This window comes from Artibeus jamaicensis, unplaced genomic scaffold (assembly GCF_021234435.1).
Source record: "Artibeus jamaicensis isolate MK-2021 breed Jamaican fruit bat unplaced genomic scaffold, CSHL_Jam_final scaffold_1283, whole genome shotgun sequence".
Classification (NCBI taxonomy): domain Eukaryota; kingdom Metazoa; phylum Chordata; class Mammalia; order Chiroptera; family Phyllostomidae; genus Artibeus; species Artibeus jamaicensis.
Window position 1 is genome coordinate 6,572,817 of NW_026522028.1, and position 26,778 is coordinate 6,599,594.

Genomic DNA, 26,778 nt, shown 5'->3' on the forward strand with positions numbered 1-26,778 from the left:
ATCCAAAAACCACCCTGAAATATAAGCTAACAAAATATTTTATGTACTAAGAAACTGCTTAACAGGGCTTTCCAACCAAAAATTGAACACTCCACCGGGGTGTCACTCAGGGGGAGAGCAGTGACTGGATGTGGCTCTGGGGTGCCCACTGGTCTTGGAAGGACTGCTAGGTCTGGGTGCAGCTTGGAATCTCTCATCCTCATCTTTCAAAGCCTCTTCATAATAACCTGTGAAAGCTGTGGGTTCACTATCATTGAGCTTGGCCAAAAACTGTAAAACCTTCATCTTGCCGCTCTCAGTGTGGGCTCTTGGACCCCAAAGGAACTCATAGGATGGAGGATCACTGTTTCCTACCTGCTGGTACACCAGGTATTCTTCCTGCACCAAATCTTGGGTGATAAGCTTCCTAGGCTCTCCAAAAATGAAGTGACTCTTTCCATCATAGATGCCCAAATTATTCAGGAATCCCCATATCTCCTCCTCAGAGGCACAGTTGTCATTCAGGAAGATCATACTTAGGAGAGGCATCAGAATCCCTTTTATAGGAAATCTCCAGCCTCTGCTCAGATCCCCATAGCTGGTGTCACCCTGACTGTCTACAAGTATGTAATAGTTACCACTGGGCTTGACTTCTTGCAATTCTAGGCCAAAGAACAGATTTATGTGCTCAGAGGCCTTCCTGAGAATCTCAGGGAAGTCCTTCCTGCACCATTTGTGGACTATCTTCAGCATGTCTGCTTTTCTAATGGGCTCCTTCATTTGATACTGATATATCAGGTACTCTACTAACTGTGTAGCCTTCTTATTTAGAAGATCTTTGCCAGGGATCCCAGTGGAAGCTGAAGCCCCAGATGAATGTTTACTTTTACTACCATGGCCCTTGGCTTTTCCAGGGCATCTTTCACTTGAAACACCTGCAGCAGCACTGGTGGTGGCTGGGTCACTCAGAGATGCCTGGAGAGGACCAGCACCAGCAGAGCTGGAGGCAGCATCTGCCAGAACAGAAGAGGAAGAGCAAGTGGCCTCTTCTTCCTCTCCAGTAGCTGCCTGAGCACTCTTAAGACTTTGGGTTTCAGGTCTGTTTTGGCGGCGTTTCTCACGAGCACGGAGCTTACTCTTGTGACCACGAGGCATGATGGCTGTGGCTCAGGACAGCAGACAGGAGTGTAGACCAATGAAGAGGTAGTTTGGGTACCTGGTGGATGGAGAATGACAAGATGTGAACACCTTCAATGGGTAGATTCAACCTTGGCTTTATTACAGGCTGTCTCGAAAGCTTTTTATGGGGTACTACTCTAGAAACTCATGAAGCTCCTTCTCTCCAGGTCAGCCTGTCCCCTAAAAATCCCATAGAGAAACCAAAGAACTTTTAGAGAGAGTCTCAGGCTGCATCCTACCAGCCTTGCCTTGACTCTATTCAGGTGACAGCAGGCAATGTCAGTGTAGCCCCCTTTGTCGAGGCATGCGGGATCCTCTCAGTTCATCTTCCAAATTCTCACGTCAACCATGGCCAGAGCCTGGGCACCTTCCCCCTCTGCTACTCTGAGGCTGACACTGTAATGCTCTCAGGGACCCAGGACATAGAACTGCACATGAGTTTGTCAGTCCATCTATGTATCAGGTAATGCCCAGTGCTGAGAAATTAGTGGGGCCCTCTGTTTCCTGGTTTTATTTGGATCCTCAGTTGTCAGTCAGGATCCTCACCTTGCCTTCTTTTAAGGTCTGGGACTACTCCCCCTTGGGCTGGCTGGTAGTTAGATCTTCCGACTATAGATCTCACCTCTCTCAGACCTTATATAAGGAAGTGGGGGTGTTGCTCCACCTGACAGACCATCCCTGAGATTTTTGGGGCTGATAATAAAGAGTTGAGATGGACACTTTTCATGTCCTGGACACTTTTCATACTTCTCACAGTTAAGAGCCAACCTCCCTGAAACTCAGTAGAAGAAAATGAAGTTGACCTTTTCTGACCAAATATGTTCTCCCAAGGGTGGGGGCTATTGCAAGCAAGTTGAGGTCCCATGGCAAGTGGTTCCACACAGGATTCCAATTCAAGGTCTAAATTTGACTCCGGCTGGGGTCTTGATTTTTCATTCTATTAACCTGGGGCCACTCTCTTCAATTTCCTGTTTCTCTTGAGTGACTATGAAAAGGCCCTCTTGCATGACACCTATCCTTGAGGTATGCTAGCATGGAGAATAGGGAGGATTTTTTGTGTCCCCACTAGTACAGTGTGGCACATTCCCATAGTCCCCAGTTGTCTTTTGGAGATACTTGGCATGACATGAAACCCTGCCACCCATGACAGGAGGTTGCCCCCCCTCGACCTAATCTATCCCCTCCATAAGATGGCCTGGGAAGAAGTGAGTGCAACTCATCATGCTGACATCCCAATCTCCCAGGGCTGAAAAGAGGGCTGAGATTTTAGTTGGCCTCTTACTCTCTGAGACGGTCCCCCATCCGCCTCAGTGTCACAATCCTAAATCCCCTTAGGCACTGGCTCCCCTTCTTTGAATTGGGCTCCCACACCTAAACCAAGGCCCTCATTAACCTGAGACCACCACCAGAAAAAAATGAAGGCCTAGCTCAGCCTGCCAGCTCTGCCCAGGCCGCCTTTGTTGAGTTTGGGAGCTGGCGGCTGCAGCCCTCACCTCCCTTACTTACCGCTAGAGGGGATATTACTTCCGTTTTTATCTGTCTCCTCCTCCTGGTGCCTCCCAGTGCTGAAGGCAGGATTGCTGCTCTTCGCAGCCTGCTTTTCAGGATAGATGTCAACTCTTAACCCCTCAGGCCCTTGTTTTGAAAGCAGTTCTGACCTTTAACCAGACACATCAAGAAAAAAAGAGAGAGGACCAAAAAAATTAAATCAGAAGTGAAAGAGGGGAAATTGTAACTGATACCACAGAAATCCAAAGGATTGTAAGAAAGTACTATGAACAACTATACATCAAGAAATTTGAAAACCTGGGCGAAATGGACAAATTTCTAGAAGCATATGACCTTCCAAAACTGAATCAAGCATCAGAAGGAATGAACAAACTGATAACGGCTAGTGAAATTGAAGTAGTAATAAAAAAACAAAAAAAAACAAAACGCTCCCAGCACACAAAAGCCCTGGACCAGACTGTTTAACAGGAGAATTTTACAAAACATTTAAAGAAGAGCTCATCCCCATCCTTCTCAAACTATTCCAAAAAAATCTAATAAGAGGGAAGACCCCAAACTCTTTTTTATGAATCCAGCACCATGCTAATCCCCAGACCAGACAAAGACACAAAAAAGAAAGAAAGCTACAGGACACTATCAGTGATGAACCTAGATGCTAAAATCCTTAACAAAATATTGGCACACCACATCCAGCAATACATTAAAAAGATTATACACCATGATCGAGTAGGATTCATCCCAGGGATGCACGGATAGTACGTTATTTGCAAATCAATAAACATGATACGTCACATAAAGAAAAGGAAAGACAAAAATCACATGATCATATCAATAGATGGGGGAAAAGCATTTGATAAGGTGCAGCACCCATTTATGATAAAAACACTCAGCAAAGTGGGAGTAGAGGGAGCACCCCTCAACATAATAAAGACCATATATGAGAGACCTACAGCCAACATTCTACTCACTGGGCAAAAACTAAAAGCTTCCCCACTAAGATTAGGAACAAGACAAGGGTGTCCACTTTCACCTCTTCTATTCCACATAGTATTGGCAGTTCTAGCCACAGAAATAAGACAAGAAAAAGAAATAAAAAGCATCCAAATTGGAAAGGAGAGAGTAAAGCTCTCATCGTTTGCAGATGACATGATCCTGAACATAGAAAACTTTATAGACTCCACAAAAAAAGCTACTCAACCTATTAAGTGAATTTGGCAAAACAGTGGGATACAAACTCAATATTCAGACATTGAAGGCATTTTTGTACCCAAACAATGAATATCAGAAAGAGAAGTCAGGAAAAAAAGTCCTATTTGCTATAGCAAGAAGAAAAATAAAGTACCTAGGAATAAACTTAACCGAGGTGGTAAAAGACTAAAGAGGTAAAAGACCTTTACTCAGAAAACTACAGAACACTGAAGAAAGAAATTAAGGAAGACACAAACAAATGGAAGCATATACCATATTCATGGATTGGAAGAATTAACACCATCAAAATGTCCATACTAACCCCCCAAATTTATGGATTCAGTGCAACCCTTATGAAAATACTGATGACATATTTCACAGACATAGAACAAACATTTCAAAAATTTATATGGAACCATAAATGACCCTGAATAGCCTCAGCAATTTTAAGAAAGAAGAACAAAGTAGGAGGAATCACGATACCTGATATCAAACTATATTACAAGTCCATGGTAATCAAAACAGACTGGTACTGGCATAACAACATCACATAGATCAATGGAACAGATTAGAGAACTCAGAAATAGATATTATTTGTTTGTATGGTCAGTTAATATTCAATAAGTGAGGCACAAGCATAAAATGAAGTAAAAATAAACTCCTCAACAAATGGTGTTGGGAGACCTGGACAGCTACATGAAAAAAAATGAAACACGGCCACCAATTTACTCCATATACAAAAACAAACTCAAGATGAATAAAAGACTTAAATGTCAGTCATGACATCTAAAAGTCCTAGGGGAGACATAAGCCGGAAAATTTCATATATTCTATGCAGCAATATTTTCACCAATATGTCCCCTTGAGTGAGGAACATAAAGGAAAGAATAAACAAATAGAACCTCATCAAAATGAAAAGCTTCTGCACAGCTAAAGAAAACAACAGCAAAATGAAAAGGGAACCAGCTGTATGGGAAAACATATTTGCCAATGATACCTTGGACAAGGGTTTGATCTCCAAAATATATAAAGAACTAACAAGACTCCACTTCAGGAAGACAAACAAACCAATTAAAAAGTGGGCAAAGGACTTGAACAGACACTTCTCCAAGGAGGACATAGAGAGGGCCCAAAGACATATGAAAGGGTGCTCAGCATCAGTAGCCATCAGAGAGATGCAAATTAAGACCACAATTGAGATGAACACCTCACACCTGTCAGAATGGTCGTCATGCACAAAAGAGCAAAAAGTGCTGGCGTGGTTGTGGAGAAAAGGGAATCCTAGTGCACTGCTAGTGAAAATGCAGACTGATGCAGCTACTGTGGAAAACAGTATGGAGTTTCCTCAGAAAAGTAAAAATGGAACTGCCTTTTGGCCCAGCAATTCCACTGCTGGGATTATATCCTAAGAACCCTGAAACAGCAATCCAAAAGAGCCTATGCACCCCAGTGTTCATAGCGGCACAATTTATATTAGCCAAGTGCTGGAAGCAACCTAAGTGCCCATCAGTAAACAAGGAGGGCAAAAACCTATGGTACGTTTACACAATGAAATACTACGTGGCAGAGAGAAAGGAGATCCTACCCTTCCAGACAGCATGGATAGAACTGTGGAGCATTATGCTAAGTGAAATAAGCCAGGCGGTGAAAGACAAATACCATGTGATCTCACTTATAAGTGGGACCTAATCAATAAAATCAACAAGTGAGCACCATAGAACCAGAGACATGGTAGTAAAGCACAAACTGACAGTGACCAAAGAGGAAGGGGGGGGGGGATGATCGGGAATGAAGGGGAAGGGTCATCAAGGAACATGGATGTCGTACCCATGGACAAAGACAATGGGATTGGGGGTAGGACTGAATGTGGGAGGTGAGGGTGGGTAGGGTGGGGGAGAGTAATGGGAGAAAATGGGGACAACGGCAGGTGAATAACAATAAATACAACTAAAACTAAGAAGAAAAAGAAAGCCGTTCAGATCTATACATCGTCATCTCTCTGCCGAATCGTGTTCCTCCCGTAAAGCAAGGATGGACTTGAAACTAACACATTCGAGGCCTAATTCAGCCGGCCGGCTTTACTCGAGCCTCTCAGAGACCAAAGGCAGGCCCGGGTCGGGGGTGGGCTCACCTACCCTCTTGGAGAGCTGTGGTTTCCGAAGGTCGCCCTGTAGGTCCTCAGGTTGACTCCGGGCGCAGCCTGAGAATCCGCCCTGAACCGGAAAGCAGCGGCCTGGGCGCACCGGGAAAGACCCTGGCTCTAAGGCGGAAGTGGGTGGGTCCTAACTGGCAGGGCTGTCTGGGGTGCCTGAGAACTGAGAGCCCCGCGGCAGGTGGGCTGGGGAACCGGGGGGCCCCACTGCTTAGGAGTGGGAGGGCCCCAGGTCCTCACTCAGGGTCCCTACTTTTGTGTCTTCAGAGCCTCGGCTTGACCCTCTAGTGACATGGGTGGTCCCGGCTGCACACCATCTGCTCTGTCCTGAGTTCCGGGTGGCAGTTCAGTGGACAGCTGCCTATGTTTGGCCTGGGCCTCGCAGGCCACACACTAGGGTAGGGCTTCAACAAGATACTGGGGTCGTGGGGGTGATCTTCTCCTTTAGCACTGAGGGTCCTTGCTTCATCTCGGTGCAAGATTCCTGTCTTTGCAATTATGGGTTTCAATCCTATAAGGCAAGGCCCTTCCGTCCCAGAGATCACCCCCCGAAGAAAGCGTGGACTCTCAGTGGTCGTTTTTCTGGCTTCCCCAAGGTCATGGAAAGTCCTGGTTTCTATGTGATCCCCCCGTTTTTTTTTTTTTTTTACGCTGCCCCTCATAATACTCAGGATACTCATATAGACAGATTCCTCTTAGAGATCCTGTCATTACCTCTTCCAGCCGAAAATGGTCTGCATTACACCAAGATTTGACCTCCCTGAGACTGTCCAGAGTCAAGTCAGCCTGACGTCTCTGCCACGTCTTTCCCGGGTGTGACAGCACCAATTTTGTGGGACCTCCTTTTCATGCTCTGGGTGCTACCCTTAGTCCATCCACTTCGGGATCCTTACTTTGACAGGTGAACAGTCCTGTAACTTTAGCCTTTGATTTCTTGACTCTGCTCATGTTACATTAATATCGCACTTTTCTGGGAATTCCAAGTTGGAAATGAAGGTCATCCTCATACGATCTTTGTCCTTCAAGGCTACCAAGGAGATCCAATAAGGGTGTGAGTCTAGGACTTCAGGTTCTGGCTTAGTCCCTTACTCCTCCCTAGGCAGGTTCCTCAGCATATGTTCCAGAGCCTTGGACTCCTTGTATGGAACTGAGATACCCTCCTTAATATTTTCTTTGATCCACTTAATTTGGCCTGATTGTTTCCTCACCTTTCAGCCATGGGAATCCTGAACTTGGCATCTGTCTCTTGGTTAGTGGCTTCCTGGGTGGTGGTGACTCCTCCCTGCTAGTACTTGAGCATTTGCCTAATTGCAAGCCTGCAGAAAATGGGTCCCCTCACCCAGCAATGTAGAGTTAGGAAACTGAAGTGCATATCAGAGCCCATGTGCTGTGCTGTCTGAGAAAAGAAAGCTGATACATTCTTTCTTTTCATGAGCCTGGCTTAGGGAGCATAGAAGGGTAGAGCTTGATGTGTGTGAGCCCTGACTGATGTTTTGACAGTATCTGATATTGCATATGTAGCTGATCATACTGTCGCTAAGCATGATCTCTCCTGTATTCCTATCTCTTATTTGTGTGTGTATTCTAACTGCTCTTGTTATGTAGTCCATCTAATGTTTTGGTCACAAGGTCCTCTCTTCCATCACCTAAGCTGTCCTTTGGGGTAGTAGAGATGGAGTCTAGGGCTTCTAGTCCCATTGCTTTCACCTAGTCCCTGTGTGTGAGTCGCAGGTTCTGCATTTGTCATGTGTTTTTTAAAGCCCTCTCTGGTAGGGTTCATGGGTGGTGTTCCATGTGTGTGAAAATGTGCATATTGCCTGGAATTCATTGAGATTTTACACAATATTTGTTATGTCTAAGATTATGATTATTTGAACTTCAGAAAATAACACTCAACTTAAAGGAATACAAAAATATTCAGTAGATATCAGCAAATATGTATCACTCTAGTACCTTGAATACCAAAATCTGTCCAGAAAGCTGTTAAGAAGAATCTGAGAGTACATTCTCCAGTCCCCCCATTAAATCCTATTTTGAGTGTAGGGGAGTTTTTCCAGCTGAATACTACTGTACTGTTCGAAACTTCGTTTCCAACACTCAGTTTCTTCCCACGTAGGTGATGTTTTTACACAAACCTTGCCTGTCTTCATTAATTCCACCATCCCCTAAAATGTACTCTTGTCTTACAGTCTGCGAAGGGACAGCAACAACAACAGCCACAATACAACAGAGCGATCATGAATGCCATTTTAATAGAATAGGCTCTGAGTCCCTAACTCACTGCCCAGTCTGTCTCATTGCTCGCTCCTTCGCCTGCTTTATGGGTCTGGCTGAGTGGTTCCACTGCTGTTTGACTTCTGTACAGTTCAATTTTCTGTGCTTTGATTGCATTTTTATTACTAAAGCTTCGTTGTATTTAAACTTGGTTGTGTGAGGAGGCACCGTGTTTCCTCCTACCTCTCCATCTTGGCCGGAAGTCCAAGACTGGCTGCTTTCTTTAACCACAAAGTGGAGACTCTGCCTCAGGCCTCACTAGGGATGGGAGGAGGTGTGAGACATGCCCTGCACAGTCAGCTGGCCATAGTTGCAGTAGAGGAGTCTGGGCTGCAGCTCTGACTCAGTGTGGATACACCACATCTTTTTCAATCAATCGATACATGAACATGTATATGTTTTTGTATGATTGAGTGTATGCCTAAGGGTAATTTTCAAAAGTGGAATACTGTGTCACTGGTAATTGAATACTTAGTCTTGTTGAATGTGGCCAAGTTTAAGTGAATATTTTGAAAATGTTTGCAACAATGTTCTTAAGTGATATGGGAAATAAGTAATGTTCTTAAGCAATACAATAATAAATTGATTTTCAGCTACTTTAAATTAGCGTATATTATGTTATGCTTGTTTTTTTCAAGCCCCACAGATGGTTTATATTACTGAAAAATGTATATGCCCTTTTTTCTTTAATTATTTTTCAAGTGCAGTTTTTTGCCTTTTATTTCCACCCCAGCCCACCCCCTGTGCTCCCCACCTCTCTCCCATTTCCACGCTCCTTAGCTGTTGTCCATGTGTCCTTTATACTAGTTCCTCTAAATCCCTCACCCTTTCCCCTTGTTATGCTTGCTTTATTAACAATTTTGGATGTTTTTGTCCTTGTCGTTGCGGTTCATTGGATTCAGTGACGGTCAGTGACCCTGAGGGACGTGGATTTGATTCCCAGTCAGGGCACATGTCTCAGTTGCAGATCAGTCTCCAGTGCGGGCCTTATGAGAGCCAGCCACAAATGGATGACTCCCTTTCCTCTCCCTCCCTTCCCTTCTCTCTAAAGATAAATAAATAAGGCCTTTGAAATTCTCTTGGAAGTTTTGGTTCACTTTGCATGCTCTGGATAATTTGTGTGATGAAATCAGAACATTTGCAGTCCTAAGAGTATAATGTAACCAGTGCTCTGGGTACTCCTTTGCCAGCTTCAGCAATATCAACACACGGCCAGTCTTTTCTCATCTGTCATCCTCAGACCTCAAGTTATTGTGAGGCACACAAAATAACAATGTTTATCATTTTATGTACCTTTAAAGGTTGAAGCTCTTAATTACAAACATAACTGAAATACCTCAATGACACAGGCAGTCCCAATTCCAAGATGACCTCCGGGATTCCTGAGTCCTGGTGCACAAACAACTTCTTCCACTTAATTCATCAGACACTAATCTGGATGGTGCTATGAGGAGTTTGGCAGATATAATGAAGGTCTGATATCTGTTATTCTTAAAATAAGAAGATTATCATCCATGACCCAGACCTAATGAAGTGAACCCTCAAATCAGATGGAACTTTTCTTGGTGAGGGAAACCCAAAGGGTGAGAGGGAGGTTCTCCTGCCTAGCTTTGAAGATGGAAGGTGCTGCATAGCATAGCAAAGCCCTAAGAGAGACCTGAGCATCATCTGTAGCCCGTAGCATGCACAAAATGGGAACCTTAGTGCTTCAATTCCTGGTAACTGAATTCTGCTCCCACCAAAATGCATGGATTGGAAGGAGGTCCTGAGCTCCACATGAGAAGAAAGCCACCAGGAACAATGATTGCAGAGTTATAAGACTTCTGAACTAGGAATCCCAGGGACTCCACACCCAATTCCTGTCTTATGGAACTGTGAGGAACTAAATGTATGTGGGTAGAATGTATGAAATCCTGGCATTTTGTCAAAAGTGAAGTATTTTAACATAGGCACTGAAAAAATTACCTACACTTTTCTTTTTTCCCTCTTTTAAAAAGATTTTATTTATATATAAAGACAGGAAGGGAAGGAGAAAGAGAGAAAGAGAAACAAACATCAATGTGTGGTTGCCTCCCCAGCACACCCAACTGGGATCCTGGCATGCAAACCAGGCCTGTGCCCTGGCTGGGAGTGAAACCCTCAACATTTTGGTTCACAGTCTGAAGCTCATTCCCCTGAACTACAGCAGCCACAGCTTTTTATTTCCTTGCATATAATTAGGTCATTTAGATATACTCTCTTGGCTATATTCACATCTAATACACTAGCGATAACTACTAGTAATCATCCTGTACATTGCATCCTCAGGAGCTATTAATTATATAATATAAAGTTTGCATCTTTGGCCACCATCACCAATTTCAACCACATTCCACCACCACCACCCAGTGGGAAAACATCAATATCTTCAATGTATGAGTTACTTTATCAGTGTGTGTTTCAAAGATTCCTCGCATAAGGGATACTACACAGTATTTGTCTCTGTCTTTTGAAAAGTTTTAATGAAGGAGCACCATTTGAAATTTACCCCTTCTTTCACCTAGCACGTGCTGTCCCCAATACCCGGGACTCATTCTCTTTTACCACTGATTGATGTATCTCTTTCCCTGAGTGGGTGAGTGTGTGTGTGTGGGAGTATCACCTTGCCTTCCCACATTCATTCATTAATGGTTACTGAGGTCGTTTCCATGTGGTGACTATTGTGAATACTGTGTTAGTGGACATGGGGGTACTTCCATCTCTTCACCTTAGGGATTCCGTTTACCTAAGTACTCCATGGTGGAATGGCCGCAGAACATGGTAGTTCAATTTTTAACTTTTTCAGGTATCTCTATACTATCTTCCTTAGTGGCTGCATCACTTTACTTTCCCCCAAACTCATTCATTTTTTTCCCCTAAACTCATTCATTTTTGAATCATCTAAGGATATCTATGTATGTAACTTTCAATGCTAAGAAAAGAAACATTGAGTGGAGTAAGGCAAAGCCATAATGGAGCAACTTTTACATTTTCCTACCACTCTAGGTTCTCATCAGATCTATTGTGTTTGAGTTTTTTTCCACATTACCAAATACAGCCCAAATGGAATGCCATACTGTCTTTTTCCAGATCACAAAAGTGATTTAAGGATTTTCAGGGTGAACTGGAAAAACCAAAACTCTCGCTCCTCCACCTGACACACAACAGTAAGTGTGTGATCCCTGCCACATCTAGGCTTCCGTTCTGAACCTAAATAGGGTTTCTCTTAGCAGAACACCCCTTGACAATGACCTCAAAGTAGGAGTCAGCGAGGTATGCATGCACATTAGGCATGCTGGCCAACAGGCATTTCCAACCACAATGTGAAGACTCCACCTCAGACCTCACTCAGGATGAGAGAAGCAACTGGATATGGCCCTGGGTCACTCCTTGTCCTCCCAATGGGAATGGATTCTGCTTAGCCACAAAGGCTAGGTAATATGCTATCTCCGCTCCCCCTTTACTTTTCACGTGTTCCTTATGAAGTAGACAATCTCACCTTCTTCAGTAATGACAGCTTCTCCTACAATCAGACTGCATGGGCAGAGGAAGTGTCTCTTTTGCCTAAACATTCCCAGGGTTGGCACGAGGACTTCCAAAGAGCTGATGCTCCATTAATGCGTGTGTCAAATAAAAGCCATGAACCAAGAGGTCTGATTCACTATCATTTATATTATCTAACATTTTTGAAAACATAAGCAAATCAGGTACATAGCTTTACAGGCTACAAAACAAAAGACTAAATACAGCAAGAAAAACAAGGAGTGACAAGTTTCATACATGTACCACATCTTCTATAGCCATTCATGTACAGGTGGGACATGTCCCTGTCTTGCCTTTAACAACCCAGCCAGGTATGGCACAGCTAATATTGTAAATAATACTGTAATAACAACATATGTTTCAGGTGGGTTGTAGACTCATGGGGGTGAACACCTTGTAAGTTATATAAATGTGTAATCACTATGTTTGTACCCCTGAACCTAAAATAATATTCTACATCTATTATAATCAAAAGTCGGGAAGTGGCCAACTTTTAGTTTATCTACCCTTTTATGTATCCATCTACTGTTGCCTCTTATGTTAGTATAATCTCCCTTTACATCGCTAAAGATATTCCTACCCTAAAGCGATGTTACCTTCTTCTGGATCACAAAAGTGATCGAAGGAGTCCCAATTTGTATTTCAATAAGACCACGCTTACTGCTAACCTGGTATATGGCAATACATGTGTCATCCCTGTCATTCTTAAACTTCCATTCTGAACCTAAAGAAACGTTCTGTTTAAAAGCACACCATGTGAAAACGCACAACACCCTCACAAAGGTTGCTAACAAGACTTTTTGCATACTAGGAAGCTGCTTAACAGGCCTCTCCAACCAAAGAGGGAACACTCCATCTCGACGTCACTCAGGCTGAGGGTAGTGGCTGGATGTGGCTCTGGCGTGACCACTGGCCTTGGAAGGACTGCTAGCCCTGGGTGCAGCTCGGGCTCTCTCTTCCTCATCTTTCAAAGCCTCTTCGTAATAGGCTGGGAAGGCAGTGGGGACGTTATCATTCATCTTGGCCACGAACTCCAGGATTTTCATCTTGCTGGTCTCAGCGTGGGCTCTTGGACCCCAGAGGAACTCGTAGCGTGGAGGATCGCTGTTGGCCACCTGCCGGTACACCAGGTATTCTTCCTGTACCAAATCTTGGGTGATAAGCTTCCTGGTATCTCCAAAAATGAAGTGAGACTTTCCATCATAGATGCCCATTATACTCAGGAATTTCCAGATCTCCTCCTCAGAGGTGCAGTTGCCATTCAGGAAGATCACACTCAGGAGAGGCATCAGAATCCCTTTTACAGGAAATCTCCAGGCTCTGCTCAGACTCTCATCGCTGGCGGCATCTTCATTCTGGACCAGGGTGTAGAAGTTACCATTGGGCTTGACTTCTTTCAATTCTAGACCATACACCAGATCCATGTGGTCTGAGGCCATCTTGAGAATCTCAGGAAAGTCCTTTCTGTACCATTTGTGGACTATCTTCAGCATGTCTGCCTTTCTAATGGGCTCCTTCATTTGATACTGAGTCAGAAGATAGTCTACCAAGTGACTTGCCTTCTGAGTGAGGATATCTAGGCCAAAGCTCTCAGGGGGAAGGTGAGGCCTGGGAGGAACTTCTACTTTTCCAAACTCGGCCTTTGGCTTTTCCAGCAGATCTTTTGCCTGAAACACCTGCAGCAGCACTGGTGCTGGCTGGGTCACTCGAAGGTGTCTGGAGAGGACCAGCACCAGTGGCACTTGAGGGAGCGTCTGCTAGAACTGAGGAGGAGGAGCAGGCGGCCTCTGCATCTTCTGTAGCGGCCTCAGCGCTCTGAAGACTTTGTGTCTCAGCTCTGTTTTGGCGGCGTTTCTCACGAGCACGGAGCTTACTCTTGTGACCACGAGGCATGATGGGTGTTTTTCAGGAAAGCCGACAAGAGTGTGGGCCAACAAAAAGGTGATCTGGGCACCTGGTGGATGACAGAGAGAGGACGTGAGCACCTTCGACAGGCACATTCCCCTCTGCTACTCTAACACTGACACCTCGACACTCCCTGGGACCCGGGCAAAGGGAGCCTCAGTCTACCTGCCTATCAGAGGACACTCAGTGCCGAGAGTTTGGTTGGCTCCTTTGTTTCCTGAGCTGGTGAGTATCATCAGTCGTCAGTCAAGCTCCTCAGTTTGCCTCCTTGTGAGGACCGGCACCTCTTCCTTCTCTTTAAATGGTGGCTAGACTTACAGACTAAGGATCTTAGCTCCCTTAGACATGGTATGGAGAGATGCAGGGGAAGCTCGCCCTGACCACCCATCTCTGAGCTATCCTGGGCCGATAGCTAAAGGTAGGGATGGAGGCTGTGATGTCCTCTTTTGGCGGGGCTGGTTGGTTGCTCAAGCCCTCTGTGTATTCCTCAATCGGACTCCTGGAGGAGAACTGCTCTTACGAAGTTGCAAACTCTGTGAGATGCAACAAGAGGATATGAAGTGGACCTTATGTAACCAAAGCACATCACCCAGGAGTGGGCGGGGGCTGTTGCATGCAGGTGAATTTCCCATCATCCCTGGTTCCAAGCAGAATCGCCATTCAAGTTCTAAATTTGTCTCCTCCTTAGGTTGTATTTTCTCTCTGATAATATGGGATGACCCCTCTCACTGCACGGTTTCCCTTCAGTGAAGGATGATGGGGAGTGCAGCCTGAGATCTATCCTACAGAGCTGCTAGCACTGGAAAAAGAAAGGACACTTTGAGGCCCTGCTGATACGGTGTAGCACATCGCCAAAGTCCACAATGGTCTTTCTGAGATACCCGGCACAATGTGACATCCTGCCACTCATGGGCGGAGATTGCCACTTTGACTCAATCTTGTCCCTCCAAGAGACAAGGGATACTCTGGGAAGAAGGTAGTGCAACTCATCATGGCGATTCAACCAATCTTCTAGGTCAGAAAAAACCCTGAGACTTCCGGTGGACCCCGCCCCCAACTTTCTGGGCACGCTCCACCATTCTCATCAGTTTCACACCCGTGAATCTCACCAGGGTCTCAGTCCCCTTTCCTCATTTGGACTTCCACCAATAAACCGAGGCTCATACCTCCCAGAGACCACCGCCAGAGGAAATGAGGAGCCAGCTCGGCCTCCAACCCAGGCTTCCTTTGCTGCGTTTGGTAGTTGATGGGTGCAGCCCGGGCTTCCCATAGTTACCGCTAGAGGGGAAAGTTACTATGCTTTATATCTGTTTCCTGTGTCTGGAGCCTGCTAGAGGTGAAGGTAGGGTTGCGGCCCTGTGAGGTCCACTTTTTTGGGCAAAGGTGGACTCTTAAGCACTCAGGCACTCATGCTGAAAGCAGTTCATACGTGCATGCCATCCGTCTGCAGAATCAGGGTACACCCACAGAGTACACACGGCCTTCTCACTAACATATTTGAAGCGGAATGCAGCCCGACGGCTCGCCTCCAGCCTCTCAGAGACCAAAGGCAGGCCCGGGTCGGGGTGGGCTCACCTACCCTCTTGGAGAGCTGTGGTTTCCTAAGGTCGCCCTGTAGGTCCTCAGGTTGACTCCGGGCGCAGCCTGAGAATCCGCCCTGAACCGGAAAGCAGCGGCCTGGGCGCATCGGGAAAGACCCTGGCTCTAAGGCGGAAGTGGGTGGGTCCTAACTGGCAGGGCTGTCTGGGGTGCCTGAGAACTGAGAGCCCCGCGGCAGGTGGGCTGGGGAACCGGGGGACCCCACTGCTTAGGAGTGGGAGGGCCCCAGGTCCTCACTCAGGGTCCCTACTTTTGTGTCTTCAGAGCCTCGGCTTGACCCTCTAGTGACATGGGTGGTCCCTGGCTGCACACCAACTGCTCTGTCCTGAGTTCCAGGTGGCAGTTCAGTGGACAGCTTCCGATGTATGGCCTGGGCCTCGCAGGCCAGACACTAGTGTAGGGCTTCAACAAGATACTGGGGTCGTGGGGGTGATCTTCTCCTTTAGCACTGAGTGTCCTTGCCTCCTCTCGGTGCAAGATTCCTGTCTTTGCAATTCTGGGCTTCGATCCTGTTTAGAAAGGCCATTCCCTCCCAGAGATCACCCCCATAGAAAACTTGGACTCTCAGTGGTCGTTTTTCTGGCTTCCCCAAGGTCATGGAAAGTCCTGGTTTCTATGTGATCCCCCGGTTTTTTTTTTTTTACGCTGCCCCTCATAATACTCAGGATACTCATATAGACAGATTCTTGTTAGAGACCCTGTCATTCCCTGTAACCGACGAAACTGATCTACATTGTACCGAGACGCTCACCTCCCTGAGACTGTCAGGACTCAAGTCAGCCTGACATCGGTGCCACGGCTTTCACGGGTGTGACAGCACCAATTTTGTGGGACCTCCTTTTCATGCTCTGGGTGCTACCCTTAGTCCACTTCGGGATCCTTACTTTGACAGGTGAACAGCCCTGTAACTTTAGCCTTTGATTTCTTGACTCTGCTCTTGTTACATTAATATCGCAGTTTTCTGTGAATTCCAAGTTGGAAATGAAGGTCATCCTTATGCGATCTTTGTCCTTCAAGGCTTCCAAGGAGATCCAATAAGGGTGTGAGTCTACGACTTCAGGTTCTGGCTTAGTCCCTTACTCCTCCCTAGGCAGGCTCCTCAGCATATGTTCCAGAGCCTTGGACTCCTTGTATGGAACTGAGATACCCTCCTTAATATTTTCTTTGATCTACTTAATTTGGCCTGATTGTTTCCTCACCTGTCAGCCATGGGAATCCTGAACTTGGCACCTGTCTCTTGATTAGTGGCTTCCTGGGTGGTGACACCTCCCTGCTAGTACTTGAGCATTTGCCTTATTGCAAACCTGCAGAAAATGGGTCCCCTCACCCAGCAATGTAGAGTTAGGAAACTGCAGTACATATCACAGCCCATGTGCTGTACATTCTTTCTTTTCATGAGCCTGGCTGACGGAGCATAGAGAATAGAGCCTGGTGTTGTGAGTCCTGACAAATGTTTTGACAGTATCTGATATTGCATATGTAGCTGATCATACTGTCGCTTATCATGATCTCTCCTGTATTCCTATCTCTTATTTGTGTGTGTATTCTAACTGCTCTTATTATGTAGTCCATCTAATGTTTTGGTCACAAGGTCCTCTCTTCTATCACCTAAGCTGTCCTTTGGGGTAGTAGATATGCAGTCTTTGGGTTCTAGTCCCATTGCTTTCACCTAGTCCCTGTGTGTGAGTTGCAGGTTCTGCATTTGTCATGTGTTTTTTAAAGCCCTCTCTGGTAGGGTTCATGGGTGATGTTCTATGTGTGTGAAAATGTGCATATTGCCTGGAATTCATGGAGATTCTGTACAATATTGGTTATGTCTATGATTATGATTATTTCGACCACAGAAAATAACACTCACTTTAAAGGAATATGAAAGTAGATGTCAGCAAATATGTATCATTCTAGTACCTGGAATACCAAAATCTGTCTAGAAAGTTGTTCTAAAGAATTCGTGAGTAAATTCTCCCACCTCATTAAATCATATATTAAGGGTACGGGAGATTTTCCAGCTGAATACTACTCTACTGTTCAAAACTTTGTTTTCAGCAGTCAGTTTCTTCCCAGGGAGGTGATGGTTTTACACAAACCTCGCCTGTCTTCATTAATTCCACCATCCTTTAAAATGTACTCTTACCTTACAATCTGCCATGGAACAGCAACAACAACAGCAACAATACAACAGGGCGATCATGAATGCCATTTTAATAGAATAGGCTCTGAGTCCCTAAGTCACTACCCAGTCTGTCTCATTGCTCTCTCCTTCGCCTGCTTTATGGGTCTGGCTGAGTGGTTCCACTGCTGTTTGACTTTTGTACAGTTCAATTTTCTGTGCTTTGATTGCATTTTTATTACTAAAACTTAGTTGTATTTAAACTTGGTTGTGTGAGGAGGCACCGTGTTTCCTCCTACCTCTCCATCTTGGCCGGAAGTCCAAGACTGGCTGCTTTCTTTAACCACAAAGTGGAGACTCTGCCTCAGGCCTCATTAGGGATGGGAGGAGGTGCGAGACATGCCCTGCACAGTCAGCTGGCCATAGTTGCAGTAGAGGAGTCTGGGCTGCAGCTCTGACTCAGTGTGGATACACCACATCTTTTTCAATCAATCGATACATGAACATGTATATGTTTTTCTATGATTGAGTGTATGCCTTAAGGGTAATTTTCTTTTTTTAAAAATTTTATTTAGTGATTTTTCAAGTACAGTTTTTTGTCTATTTTTCCCATCCGAGCCTCCCCCGCCCCTTCTTAAGGGTAATTTTCAAAAGTGGAATACTGTGTCACTGGTAATTGAATACTTAGTCTTGTTGAATGTGGTCAGGTTTAAGTGAATATTTTGAAAATGTTTGCAACAATGTTCTTAAGTGATATGGGAAATAAGTAATGTTCTTAAGCAATACAATAATAAATTGATTTTCAGCTACTTTAAATTAGCGTATATTATGTTATGCTTGTTTTTTTTCAAGCCCTACAGGAGGTTTATATTACTGAAAAATGTATATGCCCTTTTTTCTTTTTTTTTTCTTTTTTTAAATTTTTTTTATTGATTATGCTGTTACAGTTGTTCTATTCCCCCTTTATTCCCCTCCACCCTACCCCCATCCCCACCATCACCCCCCCTTTAGTTTATGACCATGTGTCTCAAGTCCTTTAGATTCTATATTTCCCATGCTATTCTTCCCCCCCCCCATCTATTTTCTATCTACTGTCTATGCTACTTATTTTCTGTACCTTCTCCCCCCTTCTCCTCCTCCCACTCCCCTGTTGCTAACCCTCCTTGAGATCTTCATTTCTATGTTTCCACTCCTGATCTAGCTGTCCTTTTAGTTTGCTTTCGTTTTAGGTGTGGTTGTTAATAACTGTGAGTTTGTTGTCCTTTCACTGTTCATGTTTCTTTAACTTCTTTTTCTTAGATAAGTCCCTTTAACATTTCATATAATAAGGGCTTGGTGATGATGAACTCCTTGAATTTGATCTTATCTGAGAAGCACCTTATCTGTCCTTCCATTTTAAATGAAAGTTTTGCTGGATAGAGCAATCTTGGTTGTAGGTCTTTAGATTTCATGACTTGGAATACTTCTTTCCAGCCCCTTCTTGCCTGTAAGGTCTCTTTTGAGAAATCAGCTGACAGTCTGATGGGGACTCCTTTGTAGGTGACTGTCCCCTTAGCTCTTGCTGCTTCTAGGATTCTCTCCTTCATTTTTATCTTGGCTAATGTAATTACGATGTGCCTTGGTGTGTTCCTTCTTGGGTCCAACTTCTTTGGTAGTGTCTGAGCTTCCTGGATTTCCTGGAAGTCTATTTCCTTTGCCAGATTGGGGAAATTCTCCTTTATTATTTGTTCAAATAAGTTTTCCACTGGTGGCTGTGCCTTTCCCCCTTCTGGTACCCCTATAATTCGGATGTTGGAGCGTTTAAAGATGTCCTGGAGGTTCCTAAGACTCTCCTCATTTCTTTGAATTCTTGCTTCTTGACTCTTTTCTGTTGGGCCATTATTTGCTTTCTTCTGGTCCACTCCATTGATTTGAGTCCCAGTTTCCTTTTCATTGGTATTGGTGTCCTGTGGAATTCCATTCATTTCAATTAGTTTTGCCTTCATATATTTGTCTAATTTGTCCGTATAATCAACCAGTTCTGTGAGGATCTTGATAACCAATGTTTTAAACTGTGCGTTTGTGAGATTTGCTATTTCTTCATCGCTTAGATTTATTTCTGGGGCTCTGAGATCCTCCTGCGCCATTCTTGGTGTGTTCGGGCCCTTTAAGAAGTGGTGCCTTGGATTCCCAGGTCGCTGGGTTGTGACGCTGTATGTGGGGGCGTGGCCCGAGCGGGGAATTGGCGACCCCCTCTGCTGCTTCTCACATCTGGGTGCGGAGGAGCAGTGCCTTAGGTGGTTCACCTGGGCTGGGCCGCTCAGAGTCGCTGGGTTATGACGCTGTATGTGGAGGTGGAGTCAGAGCAGGGAAATGGCGGCGCCCTCCACTGCCGCTTGCCGTGGGGACCTGCCGGCCCGGTCCAATCGCCCACTCCCTCGCCTGTCCACCCGCGCACAAATGCGCGACCTCAGTCAACACGCAGCCCCGGCCCGGCTGTCTCCCACGCGGTCGCTCGCCTGGTTGCTCGCGCGGTTGCTCACTGGGTCCAACCCTGCGCCTGGATTCCGCACCTGAGCCCGTCTGACCGAGTTTTCCTGTGCAACCCTGCTCCGCCAGCCGCTGGTTTCGCCCCTTACCGGTCAGGCTGAAGAATTTGTTGTTAACGGACTTCCGAAAAGTTCAATTTTCTGTGTTCTGGCTGTGTTTTCTGTTGCTAATATTTAGTTTTCTCTAATCTTGGTTGTGTGAGAAGGCACGGCACATCCACCTATGCCTCCATCTTGGCGGAAGTCCCCCTTTTTTCTTTAATTATTTTTCAAGTGCAGTTTTCTGCCTTTTATTTCCCCCCAGCCCACCCCCCGTGCTCCCCACCTCTCTCCCATTTCCACGCTCCTTAGCTGTTGTCCATGTGTCCTTTATACTAGTTCCTCTAAATCCCTCACCCTTTCCCCTTGTTATGCTTGCTTTATTAACAATTTTGGATGTTTTTGTCCTTGTCATTGCGGTTCTATGCATTCAGTGACGGTCTGTGAACCTAAGGGTCGTGTGTTTGATTCCCAGTCAGGGCACATGTCTCAGTTGCAGATCAGTCTCCAGTGTGGGCCTTATGAGAGCCAGCCACAAATGGATGACTCTCTTTCCTCTCCCTCCCTTCCCTTCTCTCTAAAGATAAATGAATAAGGTCTTTGAAATTCTCTTGGAAGTTTTGGTTCACTTTGCATGCTCTGGATAATTTGTGTGATGAAATCAGAACATTTGCAGTCATAAGAGTATAATGTAACTGGTGCTCTAGCTACTCCTTTGCCAGCTTCAGCAATATCAACACACGGCCAATCTTGTCTCATCTATGTCACCCTCAGACCTCAGGTTAATGAGATGCCAACAAAATAACAATGTTTATCATTTTATATACCTTTACAGGTTGAAGCTCTTAATTACAAACATAACTGAAATACCTCAAGGACACAGGCAGTCCCAATTCCAAGATGACCACCTGGATTCCTGAGTCCTGGTGCACAAACAACTTCTTCCACTTAATTCATCAGACACTAATCTGGGTGCTGCTGTGAGGGGTTTGGCAGATATAATGGAGGTCTGATATCTGGTATTCTTAAAATAGGAAGATTATCGTCCATGAGCCAGAAATAATGAAGTGAATCCTCAAATCAGATGGAGCTTTTCTTGGTGAGGGAAACCCAAAGGGTGAGAGGGAGGTTCTCCTGTCTAGCTTTGAAGATGGAAGGTGCTGCATAGCAGAGCAAAGCCCTAAGAGAGGCCTGAGAATGATCTGTAGCCCGTAGCATGCACAAAATGGGAACCTTAGTGCTTCAATTCCTGGTAACTGAATTCTGCTCCCACCAAAATGCATGGATTGGAAGGAGGTCCTGAGCTCCACATGAAAAGAAAGCCGCCAGGAACAATGACTGCAGAGTTATAAGACTTCTGAACTAGGAATCCCAGGGACTCCACTCCTAACTTCTGTTTCATGGAACTGTGAGGTACTCAATGTCTGTAGGGAGAATGTGTGAAACCCTGGCATTTGCGATAAAAGTAAAGTATTTTAACATATGCACCAAAAAAATTTCATTTTCTGATTCTTTCTTCTTTTTTTAAAAATGATTTTATTTATTTATGCACACGGGAAGTGAAAGAGAAGGAGAGAAATATAAATGTGTGGTTGGGTCTCTGGTCCCCCAAACTGGGGTCCTGCCCTACAAACCAGGCGTGCGTGGTGGCTGGGAATGAAACCGGTGACCCTATTTTTCCTGCTCTGATGCTCATTCCACTCAGCCGCACCAGCCAAAGCGTTTTATTTGTTTTCACATAATTAGAACATTTAAGATATAATCTCTTGGTTACATTTTCATACCTAATACAGTATTGTTAGCTGTTAGTTTTCATGCTGTGTTGCATCTGCAGGGGCTCTTTACTATGTAATGGAAATTTTGTACCATTTGACCACCGCCACCAGTTTCACCCAGCCAGCTTCCACCCCCCACCTCGGCATACACCAATCTCTTCAATCTGTGGGTTAATTTATCAGGTGTGTCTTTTTACAGATCCCATCTATTGGTGACACTACACAATATTTGTCTCTGTCTTTTGAAAAGTTTTAATGAAGGAGCACCATTTGAAAAGTACCCCTTCTTTCACCTAGCACGTGCTGTCACCAATACCAGGAATTCTTTTTTAATAGATGAGTGATGCATCTTTTCCTGAGTGGGCGAGGTGTGTGAGTATCACACTGCCTTTACGCATTCATTCACTACTGGTTGCTGAGGTTGTTTCCATGTTGTGGCTGCTGCGAATACTGTGTCAGTGAACGTGGGAGTACTTCTATCCCTTCACGTTAGGGATTCCATTTAGCTAAGTACCCAGTAGTGGAATGGCTGCAGAGTATTGTAGTTCAAGTTTTATCTTTTTGCGGGATCTCTCTGTGGTCTCTTCCCTATTGGCTTTATCAATACACCTTCCCCAAACTCCTTCATTTTTGAATAATGTAAAGATATCCAGGTATGTAACTTTTAAAGTTAAGAAAGGAAACCCTGAATGGAGTAAGGCAAACCCGTAATTGACCAACTCTTACATTTCTTCTACCACTCTATGTTCTCATCATATCTCTTTTTGTTTGAGTTTTTTCCCATTACCAAACATATCCCGAATGGGATGCCGTGATGTCTTCTTTAGGATCACTGAAGTGATTTAAGGATTTTCCATGTGCATTTCAACACACAAAACTCTCACTCCTTAACCTGATACACACAACAATAAGTGTGCTAACTCTGTCCTTCACATGCTTATGCTCTGAACCTAGACCTTGTTGACAGAACATTACTTGGAAATTACCTCAAAATATTAGTCAGCACAATGTCCGTGCACATCAGGAATTCTGGACAACAGGCGTTTCCAACCACAGCATGATGACTCCACCTCAGACCTCACTCAGGGTGACAGAAATGACACAGTTTATTCCTGGATCACCCATTGACCTCCCAATGGCAGGAAATTCTGCTTATGATGAAAGCTAAATAATCTGCCATCTCCTTCCCCCTTCTTACTCTCCTTTTCTCTTGTTGTTTTGAATTTCGAGACTCTCACAGTCTTTAGTAATGATAGTTTATCTTACAATCTACAGTTGTATGGGCAGGGGCGGGGTCTTCTTTGCCTAAGCATCCCCAGTGCAACCCTGGATGGTGTGCCTCAGTGGATGGAGTGCCAGCCAGAGAACCAAAGGGTCACCGGTTTGATTCCCAGTCGGGGCACATGCCACGTTTGTGGGCCAGATCCCCAGGTGGTAGCGATGTTAGAGGCAACTGCACATTGACGTTTCTCTCCCTCTCTTTCTCCCCTCCCCTCTCCTTTCTCTAAAAATAAATAAAATCTTTAAAAGAAAACATCTCTGGTGCAAGCATGAAGACTTCCAAAGAGCTGATGTCCCATTCATGACTATGTCAAATAAAAGCCGTGAGCCAAGAGGTCTGATTCATCATCATTTAAATTATCAAAGCATTCTCAAAAAGCATAAGCAAATCTAGGTGCGTATCTTTACACTGTGTACAACAAATGACTAAATCCAGTCAGGAGAACAGGAAATGATCAATTTTATATATGTACCACATCTTCTTTATTCATTTGTCTACAGACGTACATGTAGTTTGTGTCCATGTTTGGCTGTAACAGATCATGCTGGATACAGCATAGGTAAAATAGTAAATAACATTGTAATAAGTACATACGGTTCAGATGGGCAGCAAACTCATCACAATGCACACTTTGTAAGTTAGTGTATATGTAAGTTAGACATATAAATGTCTAATTAAAACATTCCACACCTGAAGCTAGTATAGTATTGTATGACAACTGTAATTAAAATTTCTTTAATGTGGCCAATTTTTACTTCATCTGTCTCTTCACCTACATATTTATCTCTCTACGGCTCCCAACTATGTTAGTGCAAACTTCCTTCTGACCTGGATGGAGATTCTTATGCTAAAGTCAAGTTATCCTGTTCTGGATCACAAAAGTGATTAAAGGATTGCCAATCTGTATTTCCAAAAAAAACCAAAAAACAAAAAAGAAACAAAAATAAAACAAAAAATAAACGTCACACTACTAATCCGATAAAGGGCAATAACTGTGAGCTCCTTGGCCTTCATAAGCCTATGTTGTGAATCTACAAGAACATTCTGCCCAAAGGAACACTACTGAAACATTCAAGATAAACACAAAGGTAAGTCAACAAGTTATCCTGCGTATTAGGCAACTGCCTAACAGACCTTCTCAACTAAAAAGTGAAGACCCCACCTCGAATTCACTCAGGGTGAGGGGGAGCGGCTGGATGTGGCTGTGGGGTGTCCACTGGCCTTGGAAGGACTACCAGCCCTGGGGTCAGCTTGGGCCCTGGCTTGGGCTCTCTCTTCCTCCTCTCTCAAAGCCTCTTGATAAACACACGGGAATTCTGTGGGCTCACTATCATTGAGCTTGGCCAAAAACTCCAGGATTTTCATCTTGCTGGTCTCAGCGTGGGATCTGGGACCCCACAGGAACTCATAGCTTGGAGGATCACTGTTGACCACCTGCTGGTACACCAGGTATTCTTCCTGCACCAAATCTTGGGTGATAAGCTTCCTGGTATCTCCAAAAATGAAGTGAATTTCTCCACCATAGATGCCCATCATATTCAGGAATTTCCAGACCTCCTCCTCAGGGGCGCGGTAGCCATTCAAGAAGATCATACTCAGGAGAGGCATCAGAATCCCTTTAATGGGAAATCTCCAAACTGTGCTCAGACTCCCATCACTGGTGTCATCTTGACTGTGGACAAGGGTGTAGAAGTTACCATTGGGCTTGACCTCCCTCACTTCTAGACCGTACACCAGCTCCATTAGGTTAGATGCCTTCCTGAGAACCTCAGAAAAGTCCTTTCTGTACCATTTGTGGACTATCTTTAGCATGTCGGCCTTCTTAATGGGCTCCTTCATTTTATACCGGTTGAGTAGATACTGAAGCAACTTATTTGCTTTCTGAGATAAAATGTTCAGGCCAGGTCTCTTCGTAAAATTTGAGGCCCCGGAAGGATTTTTACTTTTCCGAGCACGGCCTTTGGCTCTTCCAGCAGATCTTTCACCTGACACACCTGCAGCCGTACTGCTGGTGGCTGGGGCACTCGGAGGTGCCTGGAGAGGGCCAGCGCCAGTGGAGCTCGAGGAAGCATCCCACAGAAGAGAAGAGGAGGAGCAAGCGGCCTCTTCTTCCTGTCCTGCAGTGGCCTGAGCACTCTTAAGACTCTGGGCCTCAGCTCTGTTTTGATGACGTCTCTCACGAGCACGGAGCTTACTCTTGTGACCACGAGGCATGGTGACTGTGGTTCGGGTCAGCAGACAGGAGTGTGGGCCAACAAAGAGGTGATCTGGGCACCTGGTGGATGGAGAAAGAGAGGATGTGAGCACCTTCAGCAGGTAGATTCCACCTTGGCTTTATTGAAGGCTGCCTCTGCAGGCCTCCTCGAGGGCGCTACTCTGAAAACTGACAAGATTCCTGTTCTCCTGGTCAGTCTGTCCACTGAGAATCCCACAGAGGAACTGCAGAACTTTTAGAGAGAGGTTCATGCTGCATCCTACCAGCCCTGCCTGACTTTGCCCAAGCAACGGCAGGTGATGTCAGTGTTGCCCTCTTTGTTCTGGCATGTGGGGTCCTCTCAGTTCACCTTCCATATTATCACATCAACCATGGCCAGAGCCTGGGCACCTTCCCCTCTGCTACTCTGAGGCTGACACCTCAACACTCACTGACACCCAGGAGAAGGAGCTAGAGGGGCTGGAGCAGAGCCTCAGTCCACCTGGGTACCAGGTAACACCCAGTGCTGAGCGTCTGCAGGGCTCATTGGTTTCCTGAGTTCATGTGGACCCTCAGTTGTCAGTCAAGCTCTTCACCTGGGCTCCCTGTGAGGCCTAGCACCTCTCTTTGTTTTGACTGGTGGCTGGACCTAAGGACCTCACCTCCCTCAGATCTGTTATAAAGAAATGCAGGAGAGGGTCAACCTGATAACACACCTCTAAGATATCTTGGGATGATAGCTAAGGTTTGGGATAGACGTTGTGATGTCCCTTTTATTCAGGGCTGGCTGGTTGCTTGAGACTTCTCTCACATCCTTCAACCGGGCCCATTGCAGACAAGTCCTCAGACTAAGAGCCAACCTCCCCCAGACCCCAAAAGAGGGCATGAAGTTGACCTTATGTGAGCAAATTGGTTGCCCAAGAGTGGGGGCTGCTACACACAGCCTGAGGTCCTGTGGGAGATAGCTCCAAACAAAATCCCAACTCAAGGTCTAAATTTGACTGCTGCTCGGGTCATGATTTCTCTCTGTTAACCTGGGACCACTTCTCTCATTTCCCTCTTTCCCTTGAATGGCGACTCATGGGCACTCCTGCAAGGACACTTATCCTTAAGGTCTGCTGGCAAAGAAAATAGGGAGGATCCTCTGTGGTCCCACTGGTATAGTGTGGCATATACCCACAGTCATCAATGGCCTCTTGAAAAATGGCATAACATGAAACCCTGCCACCAATGATGGGAGGATGCCCCCTTTGACCGGATTGGTCCTCTGGCTGAGGTGGCCTGGGAATTAGTGAGTGCAACTCATCCTGGTGACGTGCCGATAATCCCAGGGCCGAAAACAGGGCCAAGACTTCGGTGGATCCTATACTTTTTGGGAAGAGGACCCCATCTTCCACACTGTCGCAACACTGAACTCCCTTAGGCACTGGCTCCCCTTTCCTGCTCTGAACGTCCTCCTCTAAACCCAGCCCTCACTTCCCTGAGATCACCCCAGAGGAAATGA

General features: G+C 45.3%; 2 protein-coding genes across 2 annotated transcripts; both read right to left on the reverse strand.

Moving 5' to 3' along the window:
• Positions 1-102: 102 nt before the first annotated feature.
• Positions 103-13,735, reverse strand: LOC128625943 (trophinin-like). Its single transcript, XM_053655766.1, is given in 6 exon segments — positions 103-1,139; positions 2,665-2,816; positions 5,991-6,115; positions 12,439-12,579; positions 12,757-13,437; positions 13,439-13,735. Coding segments are annotated over 6 exon segments (2,433 nt in total).
• A 10,518-nt stretch (positions 13,736-24,253) lies between these two features.
• On the reverse strand, positions 24,254-25,294 carry LOC128625944 (melanoma-associated antigen B4-like). Its single transcript, XM_053655767.1, has one exon. The coding sequence runs from the start codon at positions 25,292-25,294 to the stop codon at positions 24,254-24,256; it is 1,041 nt and encodes a 346-aa protein (XP_053511742.1).
• Between the last annotated feature and the right edge of the window lie 1,484 nt (positions 25,295-26,778).

What these genes read in the sequence shown, in the direction of transcription:
- LOC128625944 (XM_053655767.1), bottom strand. Translation starts at nt 25,294, where the DNA reads ATGCCTCGTGGTCACAAGAGTAAGCTCCGTGCTCGTGAGAGACGTCAT.